This window comes from Centroberyx gerrardi, chromosome 4, assembly GCF_048128805.1.
Source record: "Centroberyx gerrardi isolate f3 chromosome 4, fCenGer3.hap1.cur.20231027, whole genome shotgun sequence".
Taxonomy (NCBI): domain Eukaryota; kingdom Metazoa; phylum Chordata; class Actinopteri; order Beryciformes; family Berycidae; genus Centroberyx; species Centroberyx gerrardi.
The window spans coordinates 30,793,392-30,817,069 of record NC_136000.1 but is presented as its reverse complement, the minus strand read 5'-3'; the positions used below and the strand labels follow the sequence as shown (position 1 = coordinate 30,817,069).

The window sequence follows — 23,678 nt, the reverse complement described above, 5'->3', positions numbered from 1 at the left end:
CTGAAGGATCAACAGAGATGTAGATCTATCTGCAGGATCTTTGTACTTAAACCCTTCAACACCCAACTAATCAATGCATGGGTTGAACTACTGCATGTTTAATGAAGAAAAAAAGGGAAAGTGCCAGTTGCCAGAGAGCTATTAATGATCCATAAAACACCGGGACCAACATCAAGGGGCAAGTGGTGGACTTTGTATTTGTATTGGACAGAGTTTTGGAAGTTCTCTTGTTAGACGACTGACATGTTTTCAGGCGTCTTGGTGCTGTTATTTGGTGCCACCAGTGTTCCAATGGCATTGTTCTCACCTGGCCAAACAGACTGAACTACAGAAGGAAGAGTTCAAATAAACTGCTCAGAACGTGCTTAAACTGAACACACCCTTACAGACAGAGAGAGGAGAGGCAGAAGGATGGAGAAAGCGCTCTGTAATAGTGATGTCTTTAGTCAGAGGTGGACAAGGGAATAAGGTCACTGCAAGGGCTAAAGGAATACCTTGACATTTTGAATTTTGTTTGGACAGTCTTCAATAGGTACCTGTCTATAAGTGTTACTTAAAGGCAACGCCTTTCCAACTGGCCTGAACCTCCATCCTGGGTGGTTGGATCGTAATCAGACACAGCAAAACGCATAAAAACCCAGGTTGGCATTGAAAACCTGATCACTAAAACTACCTCCAAAGGAATAAAGTGTAAATGCAATGACTCCGATCCACGTATAGGAAATTAAAAAAGTGGAACAAACTCTAGTGCATAGACCCAAGGCAGCTTTGACAGTCACATGCTGGATTGTCAGGATACTGGTGGATGGGAAAAGAGCCAGATGAGGTGTTTACTGTCCGTTTGTCCGGAGATTAATGTTAATGCCAGGAGTGAAGGATGGCAAGATGTAAATGAATATTTTTTCATCCTCAGCATTCTCTTGTTCTTGTATGTTCTAGATACAATGGCAAAGTATGACAAACTATGTGAACCAGCTGTTAACATCTTGTTTTTGCCCATTTTTTTGCCCACATTTGTTCAAGTCTGTCATCCTCTATCAATATTGAGACTTATGTGATGATCAAATATTAGTTTGATACCAAAGAGGCAGATACACACACACCAGGGTTAGATTAATATATTGGTTTGCTGATATATGTGACCGATATTAGCCTTTTAAATATCAGAGATCATCCAGTCATGTGTCCACCTCTGGGTAGTTAGCTAGAGTTTCACTATCATTGAATAGGTGTGGTGGGTCACCCTGCCTTAAAGAGCTGTTAACACTAAAAGAATGTCATTAGTCTGTGTTTCAGTGGAGAGTTTTAGTGTCCCATGATGGTCTAAATGCTGTTTCAGAGGCTTTTCCACCCTGACAAGAAGAAAATTCTAGCAGAAACACTGCATACTTGAAATTTTTTGGTGTGAAAACGCCTTAAAAAACCCATAGCGGTCAAACCCTAACACACACTGTGGATGGAGAAAGAGAAGGGGTGAAGAAAGAAACGAAAAGGGGCTTGTTGAGAGGTTAAGGGAGAGGAGAGAGAGGTGAGAGGAGAAACTGAAGTAACAAGGACTGGGGGGGGAGGTAGGAAGAGGATGAAGGAGAAAAAGGAAAGAGGGGAGTACAGAGAGAAAAGAAGGGGAGTGGTGAGGAGTGAAGGCCTGACAGAAGGGGGGGGGGGGGGGGGGGGGGGGGGGGTAGTAGTGTTACCCGGCCATGTATCTCTCTCGGCTCCTAGATTCATGGCTGTCAGGGATTAGACCGAGAGAGGCAAAAGGTCAGAGGTCAGCCCCCCTCCTGTCCTGGCCTACCATTTGCCGCTGGGTTGAACCGCTGTAAGGGAGGGAAAGGGCACATTCACACACTTCATCAAACCGCACCACGCCAAGCAGAACTCGACCAAACGGAACAGAAACTAACGCAAACTGGAGCAGCTCCAGGTTTCACATTCTGACGTCATAGATTGAAGTCTTAGTTTCTGGCTTTGGGATTTGTTCAAAATATTAGACTGTCTAAAGTAGGGTTTGCAGGCCAATATTGGCCTTTTATTAAAGCATTAAAATTAAAAATCACATTGGGCCCAGTCAGTGTTGTCCACTATAATGGATAGGATGCAGTTTGATTTATTACATACTGTATTTATTGTAGAATTGATCGATACACTGGTTGTCTATGGGAAGACCTTAACCTAAGCCCAATGAGACATTTTGATCAGATTCCAGAGTATGCATGAATAGTTTTTATTATTATTATTAGTATTATTGTTAGTAGTAGGAGTAGGGTAGTAGTGGGTTTCAATGGAGAGTTTTAGTGTCCCATGATGGTCTAAATGTAGTTTCAGAGGCTTTTCCACCCTGACAAGAAGACAATTGTTGGGAAAATACTTATAATAATAATAATACTAATTTCTCATTATTATGACTATTATTATCTCAAGAAAATTGTCAAATTTAAACATATCGATTATTGGGACACAAAATATTGGCTATTGGCAGCTTCATTCCAAAAATCGGAATCAGCCTTCAAACACCCATATCGGTCGAACTTGATGAAATTGAGTGGCATTTTCCTTTAACCATTACAAGCTGCAAACTCTGAAGTCTGCCCTTACCAGTGTTGACATAGGTGAATTTTGTTTAAGCAAAGCAGCTGACCTGCTTGCCTCCGCCTTGACCCGCTCTTCTTCTCTGAGAAGTTGAAAGGTGACCGCAAAAGGAATGTAACAGGCATGTAGAGCAGTCGACCTTCCTGAGAATTCAACTTCTCCTACTTTGGAAAGCACTGGAGCAAGCAATAGGAATGTATTGAGATACACACACACACACACACACACACACACCCCTCCCTCCACACACACACACACACACACACACACACACACACACAGCACTGCATACCTGTAGGTGTTTCCCATGTTGAGAACAAGGTGACTGGAAATGGTTTTGGTTTTTCGGCTGATAAGAAGCTGCATATTTGCTGTATTCATCACAGACCATTGGGTCAGAACAGGGCAGGCTTGTAGTTACAGGCCTGGTGTTGTGTGTGTGTGTGTGTGTGTGTGTACATGTGTTTGCTTGTGCATAAGGTACTGTGCATACCATCATCATAATAGAGACAAATACAGCACGTCTTCTTGTGTTCACTTTATCCCTGTAAAATATCTCTTCTGAATATTCAGCGGTGTTCATTTCTATCAATGGAGGTAATTACACTGATGATCTGCTCTTTCATGTGAGTGGAGGTGAAATCTTCCTATTGCCCAGAGGTAAAAAGTCTGATTCACTTCCTATGCGTGCTGCTTGCAAATGAGCACTTTGTAGTCTGTCTGCAAACTAGCACGCATTGAAGATATTCATAATGCCTTTGGCAGATGGGGTAAAACAATTGCTTTGCGTCTGACTGACAGCGAGGGAAAGAAACTGTATGCAGAAAAGAAGAGGCAGAGAAGAGTGGATGGAAGAACAAAAAGGACTTGAGCAAATGCTGTCGGAAGCACCTAAAGCATTTTGTCACTTTGTTTTTTGGGCTGAACCATCATGGAAAAGTTGACTTTGCATTTTTGTATGTGGTTCATTTACCCAATGACAAGCAACCCAGGGCTTGTAAACAAAAGTCACATGACTCACAAGTAGCTTGTTTATTGGTCAGAGTTTTGGTAACCTGTCATCCAACCAGGTTAGAGATTTTGCTCAAAACCAATCTGATTCCACTCCCTATAACTTTAACTAAGCATGGCGGGCTTGTCTGTGCTCTTCTTCTCTGGTGTTCATGCCAGTTAAGAACACATGAAGAAATAGCTGAATATGAGCATCAGTCCAGACTTCATTTTGTTTTGCTAGGCTTTCCAAGCATGAGGAACTGCTGGCTATCAGATGACAACATACAGTACGTCTCCTTATACCCGTAAACCCTTGCGATTTGGGGTTTTTCCTGTAGGCGGTTTGGATTACATTCTCACTCCTAACAAACCGCACTGCAGTTCTCTTGAAAGAGGACTGAGGTGCAGTTCTCTCCTGGCCAAACGAACCCAGCTGAAGGAGTAAACGAGTTCAATAAGCCAGTTCTGTCCATTCAGATTGTGTGATGCCAACGCTCCGCCCTGATCAGAAGAGGGGTGATGATCTAGTTAGGGTCAGACTGATGTACCGGTTCAGAGATTGCCATAATAAGGCACTATGAAGCTGCAGTGAAACCTACCTCACCCTGCCTTAAGGAACTGCTAACCCAGCTAAAACTATTCCATGAGCATGGCATTCAATGAAGACTTTAATGTATTAGTCGGTATCAGCCTTCAAAGACCCATATCAGTTGCCCTAGACCCAATGGCATTTCACCGGTGTCTGAACTTCCTCAAATCTTTTACACCAGCTGCTCTTCTCTGCATCAACCCTCCAACCTCCAACATTTAGGCCCGATTATCCTTTGGTTGCTGGTTCAGTTCCAACTTGGAGGCGTTTCGCGTTGCAGGGTGGCCTGAAGGTTCCAGAGAGTATTCTCTAACAGGTGGCTCACCCTCCTGAATCCCTGTTTTCTCACTTGTTGTAAATTGCTCAGAATACGTGTCAGACGTCCCTGAATGAGCCCCATGTATCACTGGGTTTTGTCATCACTCATATTTAGGCATATTTTATGGATCCCATAGGGAATTCTGTAGAGAAATTCTCTTTTCTGTTGCGCCCCTCCACAGGGAGGTCAGAGGTCAGGGTCAGCCACAGAGCAGCACCCCGGAGCTGGTAGGGATTCAGAACACTGCTTAAGAACTCTTCAGCACGGTTTGACCCATATGAGTAATTTTGAAGGCTGGTACTAAACTAAGGATGATGCTAATATTTTTGGATTGAAAAAGAATTGAAAAGATTACCAACAAAAAAGTATTTAGCGCTTTAAATGAAAATGACTCTGACCATGGGACACTAAAACTCTCCACTGAAACCCAGGATACTACTACTACTGCTACTTCTAATAGTAATAGTTATAAAAAATAATAAAACATTCATGCATACTTCATCTCACCAGAGTCAGTCCAGGTTAAGGTCTTCCCATAGACAATCAGTGTAGTATTGATCAATTCTACAGTAAATATGTAATCAATCAAACTGCATCATATCAGGGGTGGACCACACTGACTGGACCAGATCTGATTTTTAATGAAAGGCCAATATCGGCCCCATATATTGGTCAGCAGGGCAGTGTATTGCTGACATGGGGGTTTGCTGCTCTGGTTAAAAGACAGTCTCACTACTCATTAGGCCACCCTGCTGTCCTAACTCTACCTCTATATGTCTTTGGGTTGTGTGTGTATGTGTGTGTGTGTGTGTGTGTGTGTATGTGTGTGTGTGTGTGTGTGTGTGGGGGGGGGGGGGGTATAGAGACAGAGAAGAGGGGCCCTCACTGAGGAGTGCATTGTCTTGAGGTTTTCCTCTTGTTAGCACCCTTGGCCCCTCGGTGTCCTGCGGCACACACACACACACACACAGGCTTCCACTCTACCCCCTCTCTCCCCTGTCTTTTCGGATCACTTAACAGGACAATTACTCTATCCATCTTTTCATTGTGGTCCATTGTGTTTGTACCCTCGGTTTAGAAAGCTTTTATGGGGAAACCTCTCTTTCTCTTCTTTCACCCCTTTCTTCTTGGCTACATTTACACGGTCCCATTTGAAACTGATTTTCGGTTCAGGGTCAAGTGGCAGATTTATTCAACAACCTGTAGACTATGGTGTGTTACATGGATACTTTGATATTTTGAACTTTTAGTCTTTCTCACTTAGCTAAAGCCTAAGTATTGGAAAAGAGCTACAAATGGTTGTTTTAAAGCCTAAGTATTGGGGCCGTTAGCTAAAGTCGTCATTGTAAAGCCTAAGTAAGTCAGTCTTAGCATAAGTATTGTTACAGAGAGCAAAAGTTGGTCTTTTTAAAGCTCAAGTATTGCTACAGAGAGCTAAAACTGGTCTTTTTAAAGTAGTGTTTACAAAGAGCTAAAGCTGTTTTCTTTTCTTAAATGTTGTTACAGAGAGCTAAAAAAAAACAAAGTAATGGGACAGTTAGCCTATGGCCTACTGGTTATTATTGTTGGCATAATTGCCCATATGCATTACATCAAAATGTTGGCTGTATCATAGGTGGCATACACATACCGTTTGGCAAATAAGCAGTTAGATCAAATACCTTTTACCATTTAATATCTTGTATTTATTTTGTGTTGATCTAGTATTCTTTTAGTACTGAATTACGTTTGAGGGCAGCAATAGCCTAGAGGTTAGAGAAGCAGACTTGTGACTGAAAGGTTGGTGGAGAAAGTGAAGGTGAAGGAGTAACTCTCTTCCCTCCATCAACAACTTCTGCTGAGGTTCCCTTGAGCAAGACTCTGAACCCCCAACTGCAATTTGTATTCTTTGAGAAAACATTAACGATTCCATTTGTTCCCTTCAATCCCTTCAGTAAAATAATCAGTTTTTTAACCCCAGTGGAAACACACAGAACCCCCCCCCCCCCACCACCACCAGTGAGGGAAGGAGGAGAGGGGGGGTGGAGGGCAGACTCGGGGGTCTCTTTGGGAAGAAGCCTCGGTCTTTTCTCTGGCTCCGTCCCGGTGTCCAGACTTGATAGCCGTGATACCAGGGCATTCAAGGACTTGAAAGACGCTGACGCACTTGAGAGCCACTGGGAGCGTCCTTCCTTCCCACACACACACACATACACACACACACACACACACACACATACAGGGTGAGGAGTGTGTGGGACGCTGTTTGTATTGTAGTATTTCTACCTCATTAGCAGCCCATTCTGTGAACATATGCTGCCGATGCTACTATAACTGCTCTGACCTTATCAGCATTTCTTTACTCTGAAGCAGGAGGTTTTAAACTATGGACTGCGACCAGCGGTAAATAAAAAGGAGGGTAAACTATGACCTCCAGCCTGTGATCATCATAAGACATCACAGCCACCAGCAGAAACCAAAATCCATTATATTTTCAGTAGGCTTAGGCTGATATTGGCCTTTTATTAAATATTGGATATTTGTCATCCATCGCTAATATGATGGATGTTCCTCCATGACCATAGCTGCTGAAAAACCTGCAAATCAAAGGTCCAATTTGTAAATTAATTCCTCATTTATTGGCCTAAAGTATCCCAGAGTTTCCTCTACCAATTGAATAGGTGTAGTGGGTCACCCTGTCTTAAAGAGCTGCTAACCCTAAAAGAATCTCATTAGTCTGGGTTTCAGTGGAGAGTTTTAGTGTCCCATGATGGACTAAATGCTGTTTCAGAGGCTTTTCCACCCTGACAAGAATACAATTCAAGGGGGAAACACGGAATACCTTTCATTCTTTTGGAATTGTTTGGGCATGAAATTTAAAGATGATGAACATCTGCACAAAATATCGGCTATCTGCAAATATTGGTATTGGTATGAGTCTGGTGAAGAAACTAGCTGACTAAAACTCAAAATGCCCCAGTACCCTAAGGGTTTCCATACCTCACACACTTAAAATGCACAGCATGAGTGTACATTGTGAGTTATGAGATAATGTTTCAGTTACAATAATGCATAGTGCATGGTATGCACCGTAACTCACTCTGTCTCTCAGATATTCTTCACACCTACGTAAGGAGGCCGACCCAACAGAAGCCATCTATCATTCACATAGTTGTTTAAGAGCAGATGCTTGACATTGGCATTTAGGTATAATACTTACCACCCACCTTGGGAGGATCCCTCACTAAATTCTATTATAACGCTGCTACTTCAATGTCAAGATCCTCGGCTGTTTTGTCTTTGTTTTCGGGACCATATTTGATCATCATCGTCATCACCATCATCATTACAGCCCTTTCGTTTGATCTTTTAGGATCTTTCTGTGTCTCATATATCAGTGTATGTTTTGGTTTTCACCTGCAAGATCGTCCAACACGAACCACCTTTAAAAAGGGACTTTAAAAAGGGAACCACCTTTAAAAAGGGACTGGAGTAACAATCTTCATCTTTTCTTCTTGAGACAGGAAGTGTATTGTTAGTCCCGCCTTCCTCCCCCTCAGCTGGTCAAGTGCTCGCCCCAACACTTGTCAGTCATCTTGATGAGCTGTCATCTAGCCTGAGGCCGAGGTAACCGGCATCCGTAAAGCCGCAACAAGTGCTGAAAAAAATGGTGGCCATTTTGAACACTCTGGGTGGGAAACTCTACCCGGAAGATTTGGCATTTAAAAGTAGCATTACTTCAAGCGAGGACTTCAGATATAGCAGTTACCAAATTGGCTAGCAATCTCAGGAACAACAACCACAACGACTGTTTGAATTTAGCAGGGATGCTAGTTAGCTTACTAGTTAGTAAACTACTAGCTAGCTACCGAGGCTAGGCACTGGTAGCTAGTGATAATGGGCCAGATATATTAAAATATGAACCTATATCCCTCCGGATTATTGATATCTATTTGGGTCTAATATATTTTCCAGTGGGGAATCTGTGAAATTATACATTTTTGTATGATGAACATCTTAGTGCACAACAGTAGCACAAAGCTGGGCTGGGCTTGCTCCACCAAGTAGAGTTTCCCACCCTGAGCGTTCAAAATGGCTGCCATGTGAATAAGGTCAATTAACTGTTTCCTCCATTTCTTCCTGCTTTCCTCCATTGATAGCCACAACCAGCTTACTGCTGGCCACGCCCATAAGACACACCTACAGTAAATGATACACGCCCCAAAACATCCCCAACATCATTGAAAAGCCAATTTCAGGCAATGAAATTAGGTATGAACACACAGACTGATAATGTAGAATATATCCTTTATATTATATAATATTTATTTATTGGTATTTTAATGTGAAAATAGTTACATATTGCAGCTTTAAAGTTGTGCCTCCTTTCTGAAACCTAAATTGATGTTATGTGTAGCCTACTGTTAGCTTGTTTGCATCAATTTTCCAGTGTACTGTGCCACATACAGTATAATCCAAGTATATTTGCATTTTCATATCTTTTGCAGAGTTGTAACATCCACTTGGTTTTAATGACAGGTGTATGTGTAACTTGTTATATTCTAAAGGTCCTGACACACCAGGCCGACGGTCGGCCGTCGGCCAATGTCGGGCCGTCGGTAAGCGTCGGTGTCCCTAGTTTTTGCGGTGTGTCCCGCACCGTCGGCACTAGTCGGACCCTGTCGGCGTCTTTTCGGCCGATTGAGCATGTTGAATCGGCGTCGGAGCCGTCGGTGAGAGAGATCACTCTGATTGGTAGTTCGTGTTTTGCCTCTTGATGATTGGACTGATAAATTCCTTCAACATGTGGAACTGAACAGGAAAGAGCCGAGTGAAATTTTTTAAAATCGGAGGTTTCATTTATCTCCTGCTCTCGACACAGGTTCGGGAAAGCCCCTTGAGCCTGTCGCTGGAGTAACGTTATTCATGATTTCACCCATTTAGTGCGGTTTCTCCTTATTTTTCGCCTCCGCCTCTTCCTTTCTTCTTCCACAACCAAAAGACCAAGGGCTGACAACGCCAGTGCCATTTGCAACTTCTTATCAGACATAAGGTATGGAGAGTTATTTCCCCTCACGCAGGCGCAGAACGTACGTGCTAGTTGGCCGTCGGGTGTAGTCTTTGCGGTGTGTTCAAGTGCAACTTTTTGGACCAGACGCAGGCGACGTGAGGCGACGCAACAGTCGGCCTTCGTCGCCGCTGGTTCTTTGAAGTCGGTTTGGTGTGTCAGGGCCTTAAGGGAGAATTTAGTTGGCTGGCCCTTCAAGTTCCTCCAGTATATTTATGCTTATCTGTTCCCATTGAGGATCACGATGTTGCAATTGTCGGTTGTGTCATGTTTAAATTTAACTTGTTTGCTCTAGTTTATATTGAAACACATTTCTTTGCTGTATCCTATTACTGTTGAAGTGACCCAATTTCAAGTGAACCTGCCTCACCCTGCCTTAAGGAGCTGCTAACCCATTTAAAACTATTTCATTAGCCTGACTTTCAATGGAGAGTTTTAGTATCCCATGATGGTCTAAATGCTGTTTCAGAGGCTTTTCCACCCGGATAAGAATACAGTTCTGGGGGAAACACTGAATATTTGGAATTCTTTTGACTTCCAAACTTGAAAGATATTGAATATTGTCACAAAATAATGGCAGGTGCAATCCAAAAATATCGGTATCAGTCTTCAAAAACCCTAAAAAAAAACAACTCAAAAATCCTAATTGAAAATAACAGCCTCTTATTTTCAAGCCTCATTCTCCCTCTCCGTCTCTCCTCTCTCAAGTCCTTCTGCTGGGTCGGTTGCTTTTCATTTATCTCCAGTGAAAGACAGTGCGCTAGGATTCCACAGCATGGAGGCCTCTATGCGCGCTCTATAGCTGCCACCACATTCATCTTCATCATCATTACTGGGCTCACTCACTCTTTAGCTCTCCCTCTCTCTTTCTTTCTCCCTCTCTCCTCTCTGCTCCCAAACTTTGTGAAACTCTGCATCTGCGTCGATCTTTAGGTGACGCTTTATTGATTTGTTACATTCAGATTAGAAACCCATTAGAGGCATAAATAAACTTCTCTTACAGTATAATCATACATTCAATTTCATATCATATCATTAATTACACAGCTGCCCCATCAAGTATTCAACCCCATTAAGTTTTTGCATGTTTATTATATCATGCTCTGATTATAATAATGATCATGCACTCATAATGCACTTATGATGCCTTATACTGCCTTCAAGTAAAGTGTTACCTATTTTCATACTGATTGACATGTGAGAATCAGCCTTTATGAAATCTCTGTGCTAAAAATGAATGGTAAGAACACACCCAAGATCTATAGGATGATCTATAGGAGTTTTCCCTCAACCTTTGACTCTGCGAGACCCACATTTCAAAATAAATTTTCTTGTCACCTAAAACGAATCCTTCTTCCAGTTATGATCCGGCGTCATTAATGGATCGCATAACAGAAGGCCAGCGAAGCCGATCACCGCGGATCGGTCTCTATTGTGAGAGGGATCAATCATAATGAATCAATAGAACCTATAGACGGCTATTGTATGCGGTGGCCATGCTATGACCCTAACCCGGCCACCCTGAGCAACTGAGGTCAAAGGTCGCACGCACAGACACAGACAGAGAGAGACACGGCGGCGTGCACCTCTGTCTCCGTCTCTCTCTCTCTCTCTTGAAATAACTTTGTGGTTTACAGGACACAGATTGGAGTGTGTGTGTGTGTGTGTGTGTGTGTGTGTGGTGTTTTGAGACTGTGCTATGATGATTGCATTGTGAAAGAGGAAAGAGAAAGTGACTTTCAATGGAGAGTTTTAGTGTCCCATGATGGTCTAAATACTGTTTGAGGCTTTTCCACCCGGACAAGAATAGAATTCTGGGGGAAACACTGAATACTTTTAAATATTTGGAATAAAAATCGTCAAAAACCCATATCAGCAACTACTAGCAACTACTGACATATAGCTGAGCGTGGGATGGCATTCCTTGGGTGCCTGTGTAATGTGCAGCGTCCTAAATCTTTCCGCACTCCACACCTTCGCTCTTTGAAAAAGGCGAGATTTATTACACTATACTTACAGTTTATGGACTAAGGAGATCGTTACACGTTGTCGAGTCGCCTGTGACGTGGATCTTCAGGGTCGTTTCCATCTGAACGTGTACAACGCTTGTATGTGCCGAACCGTTCTGATCGGATTATGAGCCCTCTGCCGCGTTCCCTCCTTTAGTTCAGTCTGTTTGGCCAGGTGACAACAATGCCACTGGAAGTCTGGTGGCGCCGAATAACGGCACCGAGACGCCTGGAAATGTGAGTCAGTCCTCTAACAAGAGAGCTGAAGTGTGGTTTGTTAGAAGTGAGAACGTAATCCAAACCAACTACAGGAAAAAACCCAAAACGCAAGGGTTTACGGGTAGAAGGAGATGTTGACATCTGATAGCCAGCAGTTCCTCATGTTTGCAAAGCCTGGCATAACAAAATGAAGTCTGGCCGGATGCTCATATTCAGATATTTCTTCATGTGTTCGTAACTGGTATGAACACCAGAGAAGAAGAGCTCAGAGAAGCCCATCATGCTTAGCTGAAAATCTCTAACCTGGCAGGATGACATGTTACCAAAACTCTGACCAATAAACAGGCTACTCGTGAGTCATGTGACTTTTGTTTACAAGCTTGTAATTGGGCAGTGTGACCTTAAACAAACCAAATACAATAATTTTTTCCACTAGCCCAGACAGAAAAATACGAGTCACTAGGGCCACTGTCCCTGTCATAATGAAACTGTCCATGAGTCTGAGCTGCTGGTGCTACAGCAACAGAGACCCAGCAGACTGCCAGTGCGCGCGTGTGTGTGTGTGTGTGTGTGTGTGTGTGTGTGTTTAACTGCACTCCCAATATCAGAAAGTCTTTAATTGAAATGTTTAAAAATCTATAATAATTTGATGAATTCTTGTCAAAAGTAATTAATGTCAAAGCATGTCAAATGTTTTGTTATAAAAGATTGAATATATGAATAGATATCATTGAGTAAATTCTCTCTCTCTCTCTCTCTTTCTCTCTCTCTCTCTCTCTCTCACACACACACACACACACACGCACACACACACACACACTCTCACCTCTTTCTCTTTCTGTCTCTTTGATGTTGAGCTTCGTTTGCAGTCATGTTAGCCCGATTTAACCAGAATCATACCGGAAGTACGGCCTTCAAAATAAGAGTATAAAATTGGCCACTTTTGTGTGTGGGGAAAAAAAAAAAGAAGGAAACACTTTCGGTTACTACAGATTACTCCTTAAATGTGTTTGTTGTCTTCATTTAGATTTTTTTTTACTTAAACTCAAAACGTGTAACATATTCAATAATAATAATAATAATATTTGTCAATCAAAATAGCCTATTCGTCATGGAACGCCTGGTCAATATTTGTGACTAGAAAGTCACCACTTTGAATCCTTGGACCAAAAACTGAACCGCCAATGGCTCAGTAGCCAGCAGTAGAAGACTGTGGTTGTACTGGGCAGCTTGCTCCCAGTGTGAATGTGTGCACAAAAAGCATTGTGCTCGGTCAACTTTCCCAGGATAAAGGTTCAAAAGTGACTGGCTTTTAGTTTGAAATATATTACCGGATGTCCTATTTCTTATTGTGTCTGGCTTGACGCTGGTGTTGTATTATATTGGGGGTGCAGCAGCACGGGGACGCAGTACAACTCGTTCCTCTGGGGAGAGAGAGTGACTGCTGCAACTTCAGTCTTTCCTAGAAGTCTGTGTAGCTCAACAAAAGAAATTACCACTCACTCTGACGGGAAAAGGCATGAAGTAACCCAGTGAAACAACGGATGAAAATAAGGAATCAATTCATTTACAATGTGCTCAAAGCGGTAGCCAAAAAAAGAAACCTGTTGTAATCGTTGTCCCACACAGAGACACAGAAAAGTTGTGAGAGTTGGAAGTCAAATTAGCCTTCAAAAAATGGAACCGCAAATGATTTGTTGTAGTTAAGGGGAAGCTGTATTGTTTTTAACTTTGTCACAGCAGAGACACAGAGGGAAACTGCTGAAACGGACACATACTGCTGTAGAGAGTGTAAGGTAAATGGAGCCCCAGTTGCTGTGCTGTGAGGTGGATAGGCCTACCGTCCGGAGGGCCTACCGGGACTGCAACCTGTTGACTGACCGAGTTCTGCACGCTCTACTGCGGGCAGAGGACAACTACCTGCCCGCTACCAACTACTTCAAATGCGTCCAGAAAGAAATAGCTCCGTACATGAGGAGGATAGTCTCTACCTGGATGTTGGAGGTGAGTTGGTTCCCAAAACGTGCCGTTCTTCTGTTTTGTATGGACAGAAAGTTACACCGAACTTCATGGAAAATCTGGTAGGTTAAGGTTGCCTGACTTATCGGCAAAGCTATATGCCCGGTAGAACAAGATGTACGACCTTTGCTGAATCGTTAGGAGCCACTCTTCAATTCGGCATACAATATTTACCCCAAGCAGCACTTCTTTTAAATAAAATCACAACTTTAGTAATTGGTATAGACTTGTCGCTACAGCCCACCGTGGTGTACTTTGGTGGAAGATGATTGTGCGAATAGCAGGCGAACCACTTGTAAAAGGTAAAATTATGCTCAAATAAAGTGCTGCTTGGTGGGTTGTATGTATGCCGAATTGAAGAATGCCCCCTAAACATTAAGAAAAGATCTTGAATTATATGTTATGTATTATGTACTTTTGCCGACAACCAACCAATTAAACTCTGAGGTTTTTGAATGAAGTTCGGTATGCCGTTCTCGCCAAACGAGAGAACGGAAGGTATGGGGGTTGCAGGAATAGCAGTCTCTCTAAACTATATCTGGGAATGATTCCTCCAGGAAATGATACAGGTCGATTATGTAAATAATATATCTAAAGATGCATAGATGGCAAAGAAATGTTGCACTTATGCTCAAAATGACAATTTAAAACAATTTCTGAAGTTTCGCGACACATGGCTTCATTAAATACTCCCCCTCGACATCTTTCTCTAGAATAAACTTATTTCCATGCACTTACAATTCTATTTGATTTACTCGTGCACTAAGAAATGTCCAATCCGTATCAAAGGAATACTTCCTGAAAAGTTCCACGCAGATGTTAGCGTGTTAAACAATTTTGAAAATATTTCTGAATATTTTTGGAAAATGTGGCGAGCTCCCAGTTGTCTGCAGACCACGCGTTGCCTTTGTGTGGTGGCTCATGAGGAGCTTTTTAAAAACTCTTGAAAACTTACATTCCTATCTATTAGGTTTGCATGCTCTGCGTCTTACAATTAAGTTTCTATTCTAGTTTATATCATACAGTTATTGGGACTTCTATATTATGAGTGCAGCTGGATTGCTTTGATTGCATGAGTTGTGTTGATTGTCTTTTTGTTAATGTAGGTTGTTCAGCCTTTCTTTGAGACATGTCATATAATAATGACAAAAGCTTGCCTTAAAACTATGTTTGAGTCACTATTTTTATGCCTTCTTGGTTGATTGCTTGGGATTGGAGCTCCCTAGCATTCACTTTCAGTGTTGGAAATGGCAGATGCACCTTTACAAGTTGTCACTAATATTACCCAAGAGATGCATCTGACTGAAAATAATCCACTTTATTGATTTAATGACTTTGGTTGAGTTTGCTCTCTGCATTTGTAGTCTCCTGCAGAGCAGAAGACTGTGGTGGTCCTTCCCTCCTCCTGCTGGCTGTTGCTGTAAATACTTATGTGTTCTTGGTCAACTTACCTAGTTAAATATTAGTTTAATATTGACTGTATCCTGCAAAAATATTAGGTCTCAATGTTGGGTTTTCTTTGGTCTTTTTTACTGTATTTGACACAGGAGCATCTAGTCACTAAACCTTAAGTTATGGCAAAGTCTTCGCATCTAATATCATTTACTGTCACAACTTCCAAACCAGCTTATATGGACAAAATTTCTGACTGATGACTGACAAGATATTATTATTATTTGGTCAGTGTGGTAAATTATAATATATAAGGTGTCAGTTTAGAGGGAACATTGGCCCTGAATACTGCCTGATATTTTATTTTTATTTTTATTTATTTTTTATATGGCGTCCAAATACATTTCTGGTAAATTTGCTTCATATTTGCTCTTTGTAAGGATATAAACTACAAAACTATGCCATACTTTGCCTTACCCAACTGAAGCTCATGAATTCCCAGCTGGCATTGTTTCCCACTTGTGTTGAAATAGTTTTGTGACCCTTTGGCTTGGCAAACCGTACATAATGCATTGTTAAATGTCACAAAAATGGCACGGTCATCAGCAAAGAAAATCAACCTGGCTTCTCGCACTTCTTTTTGAATGGCATACATTTTCTGCAGGATGCTCAATAAAATCAAGGGTTTTGAAACATTTTCAATGTGGAACCCAAACTGAGTAAATTGGTTTGCCACCCTGGAACCGAAGCTCATTAAAATATACAATTACTATTGGCATCTAGAGGTCTGCCTGGCCTGTGACCAGGTTTGGGTACGGCACATAAATGTGAATGAAACATGTAGACAATCTTGTTTCCAGATACCCAACCTGTATCGATTTCTTGTTACTTTCATTCCGTTCAGGTATGCGAGGAGCAGACTCTCGCTATGAACAAGAGTATCACTTTAAATTTCTTTCATTTTGTCTCCTGGTGTGGAAGGAACTTCCATAGACAGAACGCTGATTGTAATGGAGTTAGACCGATGTATCAGTTTGATGATATTTGGTGCCGATATATTTAATTAAAAACGGGATATCAGTCAATGTGGTCCATGTCTGATATGATGGATATGATGCAGTTTGTTTGATTACATATCTATTGCAGAATTGATCAACATTATACTGGTTATCTATGGGAGCACAAAATATGGACCATCGGTATCGGCCCTCAAAAACTCATATCAGTCAAACCTCAATTCTAACATATATTGATAATCGTCTTCCAGGTCATCCCCAGATTGGAGGTTTCCGCTCAGCTTTGAGCCAGAAGGGAAACTGATTCTTTGACTAGTTCTCTAATCTTGATTATCTTTGGTGTCAGGTGATGTCACTGTATACAGAGCACAACAGGTCGTGACATCACTTGGCACCAAAGATTAGCCAATAGCAGATGGCAATTTCAGTAGCATGCTTTTTACCATTTAGATGTTAGGCTTTACACAGATTTGAACTTGGGGTTTAGTTATTCTTTACTTGATTAATGACCATAAATGTAATAACTAAGCCAAGTCTTGGCGGTTTTCTTCCTCTATGCAGGTATGTGAGGAGCAGAAGTGCGAGGAGGACGTTTTCCCTCTGGCTATGAACTACTTGGACCGGTTCCTGTCGGTGGAACCTACCAAGAAAAACCACCTCCAGTTACTGGGAGCCGCCTGTATGTTCCTGGCATCCAAGATGAAGGAAACCATCCCACTCACTGCTGAGAAGCTCTGCATCTACACAGACAACTCCATCGCACCAGCTCAGCTACTGGTAGGTGATTCAGTACTCCCCCGTACGATGGAATGGGGAGGGGTGATGCATCGTCACAGTGTGTTCCAGTGTGTTCCATTCAATAATTAAAGGTCAAAACAACATCTAACAAAACATCTGAGATATCATACATGATATCTCACATGATATCTCAGACATCACTGGTGCAACTTTAGCAAATCTTGGAGGGATGATGCATTTTGTTTGCCTGGTGTCCAGCCCCCATGAATAGCAGTCTTAGCACTTTTTGAATTTGCATGGCAATTCATAGCAGTCATATAATGCATTCGGACTGATATGGTACTGCAGGTTGATATCTTTGAAGGCGTCTTATCAATGCTTGCTGAGTGGTTATATCCCATGATAGTAACCCAAGTTGCATCAACAGTACCAAACCTATGGGATGAAGAGCATTTTAGTGCAAATCTTAATCAATCATAAATGCCATTACAAACACACATAAACAAAACAAAATGCAAAACCAAAGAAACAAATCTTTAATATTAGAAAATACAGATCATTAAGAATGGAAAATGGTTATTATAATGGTCACATTTTTCTTGCTATGTAATTTTAAGGATTCCAGGAACGCTTAAAGGAGAGCAAGGGTATAGCAATTTCAAAAAATGACACTTGATATATCTTTAAATTAAAATAGATTTGTAAAGGTCAAAGTGGGATTGTAAAACCATTCCAAATGTAATGTACTGGCAACTAAAAACAAGCGAGGGAGGGATACTTTTTATCCATATCTTTGAATCTAGAAGTTAGTGTTTTATTTTGTGCATGAGTTTTAAGTGAACTCTTGCTTAATTGTTAATACAGAAGTTATATGGGACTATAAAATGAAGAGCATGCTGGGCCTCTAGTGGGGATGTGATGGCATTGCAAGTTGGAGAACTAAACTATTTGTCCATCCTCCCCTCCTTATTCAAATTTTCTCTTCCTCCATTATCATCTTTATTCATCCCCCCATCCCTCTCTCTTTACACCACACTTGAACTTTTCCTTCTTCCTCTCTTGCTCTCCACCCTCCCGTCCGCTCGCAGCAAATGGAGCTGCTGGTTTTGAACAAGCTGAAGTGGGACCTCGCCTCGGTGACGCCTCTGGACTTCATCGACCACTTCCTGTCTCAGCTGCCAATCAGGAGAGAGAACAGGCCGATACTCAGGAAGCACGCTCAGACCTTTGTGGCGCTGTGTGCTACAGGTATGCATTAGACTGAATTGTACTAGCACACAGCCATGTAAAAGCCATGTCTGGTTTTCTCTCATGTCTTACTCGTTTGTTGTCTGTCTCACATCTTACTGAATTGATGTAAATTCTGTTAAAAAACTGCTATATCAACAAAATGTATCATCATTATTCTCCACAGACGTTAAATTCATAGCCAACCCTCCATCCATGGTCGCGGCGGGCAGCATGGTGGCAGCGGTGGAGGGCTTACAGATGAGAATGGCGGGCAACGCGTTGACGTCTCAGAAACTGACGGAGCGGCTGGCGCAGATCATCAGAAGTGACCCGGTGGGTAGAACTGGCAATTAAACAATCAAGCTTTTATTTAGCCTCAGTGTCTTCTCAAAGATGGATCTCTTTCAATAATATCGGTCTAATCCTATAGTGACTCCGGCAGTGATTTGAGTTGAATCAAACCGAACTGAACTTTCTCTCTCTTTTCAGGACTGCCTCAGGGCGTGTCAGGAACAAATCGAGTCGCTGTTGGAAACCAGCCTCCGACAGGCACAGCAGCAACAGCAGCAGCAGTTGCACTCGGTTACCATGGAAACTAAGAACATGGGGGAGGAGCAGGACCTCTCGGCCACGCCCACCGACGTCCGGGACGTCAACATCTGAGCTGACGCGGCTTGGCGAGAGAAGAGGAGGAGTTCGTACAGATCACTCGGATGATCTTCTTTCACACACACCGAAATGCATAAAGAACACACTTGCATGTGGCTGTAGGGGTGTGTGTGTGCATGTGTTTTACATGGTGACTTGTAGTGTGTGTTTAAGGGATGTAGAGTGTATAGATGGCGCTCTGAATTTACAGACAGTCCAGTTTGGTGCCTGAATGCACTCTAGCACTTGGACTGACAGTTTACCAGCACAGCCTATGTAGAACTGTGCGTAATGAGAACCGTACGAACTGTGGCTGGAGCCAGTAGGAGATACGGACTTGGACAACGACTTGGTATCAACATCGCATCCTGGATGTTCAGCTACCATAAGACCAGCATTGGACAAGAAATCTTTCCTTGATTTGAACAGTATTCTGTTTTTTATTTGATTTTGAACTTTTTTTTTTACTCAAACATCGGAACAGAACTGAGAGAGCAATGAGTGTTGATTGATCTAACCAGGGCTTTTTGCCTGCTGTTAACAGAGTTTGGAGGTAACACTGCCATTAGGGTGGATTTTAAGAAAGAAAGACTAAGAAAAAAGAAGAAAGTAACTTCCTTCAGAGCAAACATAAGGCTATTGGAACTGCTCGGGACTCCTATTCAAGGAAAAACACAATTGTTTTAGCCTGAAGCAAAAGCATTTTCAGGCGGATGGCCAGAAAACCCTGTCGATTGGTTGCCTTAGATGGTTCGATGAATGGGTGTTTGTGGAAAATCAGACATCACATGACAGAAAAAAACTTGAAATCTTGCTTTCAACCACACATAAACAGCTAGACCTTTAGGCTAACTGTACACTCTTGGAAAAAGGGATCCAAATTTTGCAAATGTAACGGAACAGTGGCCAAATCCGGACACCCTCTCTTTGATATGAAATTTCTTATTTGGCTTCTCAGATATGTTTGATTTTAGGACTTTCGGCAGGAAACTCTGCAGGACAAATGTGTGCGAAAAGAGGAAACCGCATCAAAGAGTGCGTGTCCGGATTTGGCCTCTACATTACATGACCAACTAAGGCCCATCTATGGTCCTTAAGGTACTAATGTTTAGCTTCTTTAGTAGCAAAAGTTACAACTAAACTATTCTACCTAACATAAGGGTATGATGAACTTATCTATTTAGGATATTGCCCCTGTCACACGTAGCCCTTGTGCTTGACAGTTGTTGGTCTCTCCTATGGTGGGGTTTAGTACATATGAAGATGAATTAAAGGAAAAATCCACTTTAACTTTAACACTGTTAATCAGCTATTGACGAGGTACCTTGCATTTGTGGCCCAATTTGTTGTTTGGTGTAATATTGTTTTTATTCCTGTGGTTTGTGGCCAAACGTAGACGATGTGATGTCACATCCAGATATGTCCAGAACAGCTACAGTGGAGTTTGATAGTAGAAAATGTTTCATCTAAAACATCAATGGTAAACATCAAAATCAAAGAGCGAGGGCTTCTTTCTAGAGCCGCCATTTTGCATCGTTCAACAATCATTAAAATCCATTGAACATCACAGATTGATGAAATATAACCGTGGAAGAGGGTGGAAATTGACTAGTGAAGGTAATTTCTGGAACACACTGCCTCAGTCCAAGGGGTGAACTCCATCATTCCACTGATGATAAAAGCACTTTTAAAAGTGACTGACTTTTGGCTGATCTTCCCAGAGACCTCAGGTGTCAACAGCAATAAGAAAGAGTCGGTGGACAGACATGCCTCTTCTGTAGGGAATGGAGGTCTAAATGCAGAAAGCAAACCCATAGAATTCTAATTCAAGAATGGTATTTCTGATTCTGTGGTTGTAAGCATGGTAGAGTATAGAAGAAGTCTTCCTACACCTCATCTACAGTGTGGCTGCTTTCATAGAAAAACCTTCTATGCCCCCTAAGTCAGTTTGTCAAGAGTTGAGAAAAACTGCTTCAGTCTTTGAATTCAACAAAACATTGGAATTCGCCAGACTGGGACATTTTTGGAGGTTTTTCATGCAACAGCAGCACTATTCGACGGTAGTGCTACTGGAGTCGAGTGTAGTCATAAGTTTCATCGGTAATCATTTTGATTAGTTCCAAGGCGTCTTTCTTTGTCAGTGCAAGGTGTAAGAGGAAGAAGAGAGGCAAGTGAAGTGAAGTGACGAGGACAAAATGGAGAAGAGCTACAGAATTCTTCAATGTTTGTCATTCCCTCATAAGCTGCTACTGAAGACTCCCCAGCTACGTTTGACAGGAAAAAAGGATACTGTGACATCTTGAATTGTATTTGCTAGTTATTTTTCTTAACATTTTATGGATCTACTTTCCAGATTTGTCCTTCAGCTACCCTAAAACGGCTTGTTAGCATTGTTAGCATGCCCCATATAAACCAATGGGTGCTGCTTTCCCGCAAGCTACCATGTTGTGTTGCGGCTAGCTAGGAACGCTAACCAAGCTAACAAGCCGTGTTCAGTTAATTCAAGTGCTGTGCTAAATGTTGTCTGCTGAAGAAAGTAACAGACTAAAATTCAAAATTTCATTGTATCCCATAAATGATTTTTTTTTTTTTTTCCTCTTTTCAAAGTGTTTGCTGCTATTTTGTGGATGTATTTGTTTTATATAGAAGATATTGCCAATATACTGCCATGGTTTAGGGTTTAATTTTCTCACAGAAAATTATATTTGTGATATTGTTATTGTTGTATAGTTTATTGGCATTGTGATCATTTTTTTTTTTATATATAAGTTTTATTCTGTGATTTCTGCTCTTAAACGGAGAGAAAACAGGAGATATACTGTAGATTTGTGAGATGGTTTGTTTGTTATACCTCATTATTCTGCAGACAGTGCGACTAGGCCTCATATGATAAACTGGACGAAAACCTTTGATAGAGTTTGGTCATTGCGATTTGGTTTGAAGTGTTAGCCATGTTTGCTCCACAATCCCATGGCTGTTGCTAATAACTGGCGATTCTGCGCCACCTGAGCTTTATAATAATTTTGGGTGATTAACCATGATGATGCTATGGAGGACATTTATGAATTTGTCTTATTAGTTGTAGAGAATAAGCAGGTGCATGGTATTCATTGTACAACCTGACCAAGCTATCTACCACTCTGACTGGATGTGTTCATAAAGAAACTGGATCAGACGCTCCTGTTAGTTTTGTGAAGGGCCAGGAGAAAAATATTTAAATGTGGTTACAAATTCTTGAAACTACTTAAGGTGCACTTAATTTATCTTTGCAGACGCTCAATCTCAAAAGTGGATACAATATTAGCTTGACACAATAAACCATGCGTAGAGTTGGGTCTAACTGAAGCCATAGGTTGTTTTCTAACAGTAATTTAAACAGCCCTGTAATTCACTTAACACTGCCAGCCTCTGTGTACCTGTCTGTCTGTGTACCTGTCTGTCTCTCTGCCTTCACAGGACAGAAGGCAGGCACAACAGCCCTCCTCATTCATGTCTTACTGCACAATAAAACAGAAAAAATAAACCAGCGCTGTCATTTGTGTTATTTTCAGAACAGCCACTCCTCCCATTAACCTTGTTGAGTTTAATTGCTGCGTTCGGAATGGTTCACTCACTCACTATTCCCTATGGAGTGTTTGTCATATAGTGAACTGTATGGGCAAGGACCGAACAAAGTTTCGGACACTACATTAAACATAATTGCTTCAAAAAAATGCGCTGGATATTTGTGTCACGCACCCGGACGCGCCCAACATCTCAAACACAAACCAGGCACTCATGACAGCAGGTTGAAATGTACTCGGGTATCGATTTTGCAAAATTTTGAACATTAAATTAAAAATAAATTGCTGAAATTCTAATCATGTGCAAGTGTGGTTTTGTCAACTAAGGTGCTGTCTCCTAATGGTAGCAAGCTGTTTTGGTTTGGTAAACAATAAACTTGTGATATAACGTTAGCTAGCTCACAAGCTAGCAACTGGCGCAACTCTTCTTTAGACACGATCACATTGCATTGTGGTATACAGGAGAAATTGTAGGGTACATCGTATGTTCACTACAATTTGCAGTGCATTGTGGGTATTTTATAGTGGACTAGTGAATCCAATTCACCATTGAGAATTTGGACACTAGCACAAAATGGTGGACACACTATATAGTGCACTATTTCTGTAATAGGGAACGGTTTCGAACAGAGCTAATACTCAAAAACTCAAGAACCCCATATTTTCACAAAATGTTTGATCTTCCTTCACACTATACATGATTTTCTCTGGAGTGCAATAAGACAGGAGTTCATTCCACTGCTGTTTGACTGTGGGTGGTGTTTCAGAGTTCCACTTCAGTAGTACTACACATTTCTTAGCAGCCGTCAAAGCAAGTAGAATAATTTTTTGCTGATACTAGTTTATTCCAGAAAGTGCATCAGTATCCCCCAAGATAGTGACACTTGGATCCCCCTTGATGTCAGCATGTAATATCCTAGAAAGAGTATAGTTGTCCAGTATTTGTCCAATTTCTCAAACGTCCAAAACCAATCTGCGTTTTGCCATTTCTCTATATATGCTAAATAGTCATGATACAAGCACTCATTTATCAAGAAGTAGGCTACATTTTTGCAATCATACTCTTAGGTGAGACCATATTTCCCGTTACTGCTCCTATTGGGGTATTGTCTATTTTAGTTCACTCCAGTCTGTTCTTTCACCCAACTCCTTATCTGCAAGAATAAAAAAAAAAAATGAGATGGGGGGGGGGGGGGGGGGGGGGTAAATTAAATGATGCTCCAATATGATTGAATTCAGCAAGTATCCCATCTTTACAAAGATCTCCAATAGTGTGAATGTCTTGTTCCTTCACATATAAAGTATTC

At 41.6% G+C, this 23,678-nt stretch overlaps 1 protein-coding gene across 1 annotated transcript; it reads left to right on the top strand.

Annotated features, from left to right (window-relative positions):
* Positions 1 to 13,210: 13,210 nt before the first annotated feature.
* Positions 13,211 to 22,370, top strand: LOC139916825 (G1/S-specific cyclin-D1-like). Its single transcript, XM_071905833.2, has 5 exons — positions 13,211 to 13,769; positions 16,754 to 16,969; positions 18,019 to 18,178; positions 18,345 to 18,493; positions 18,650 to 22,370. The coding sequence occupies exons 1-5, from the start codon at positions 13,566 to 13,568 to the stop codon at positions 18,821 to 18,823; spliced, it is 903 nt and encodes a 300-aa protein (XP_071761934.1). The 5' UTR covers positions 13,211 to 13,565; the 3' UTR covers positions 18,824 to 22,370.
* Positions 22,371 to 23,678: the final 1,308 nt, after the last annotated feature.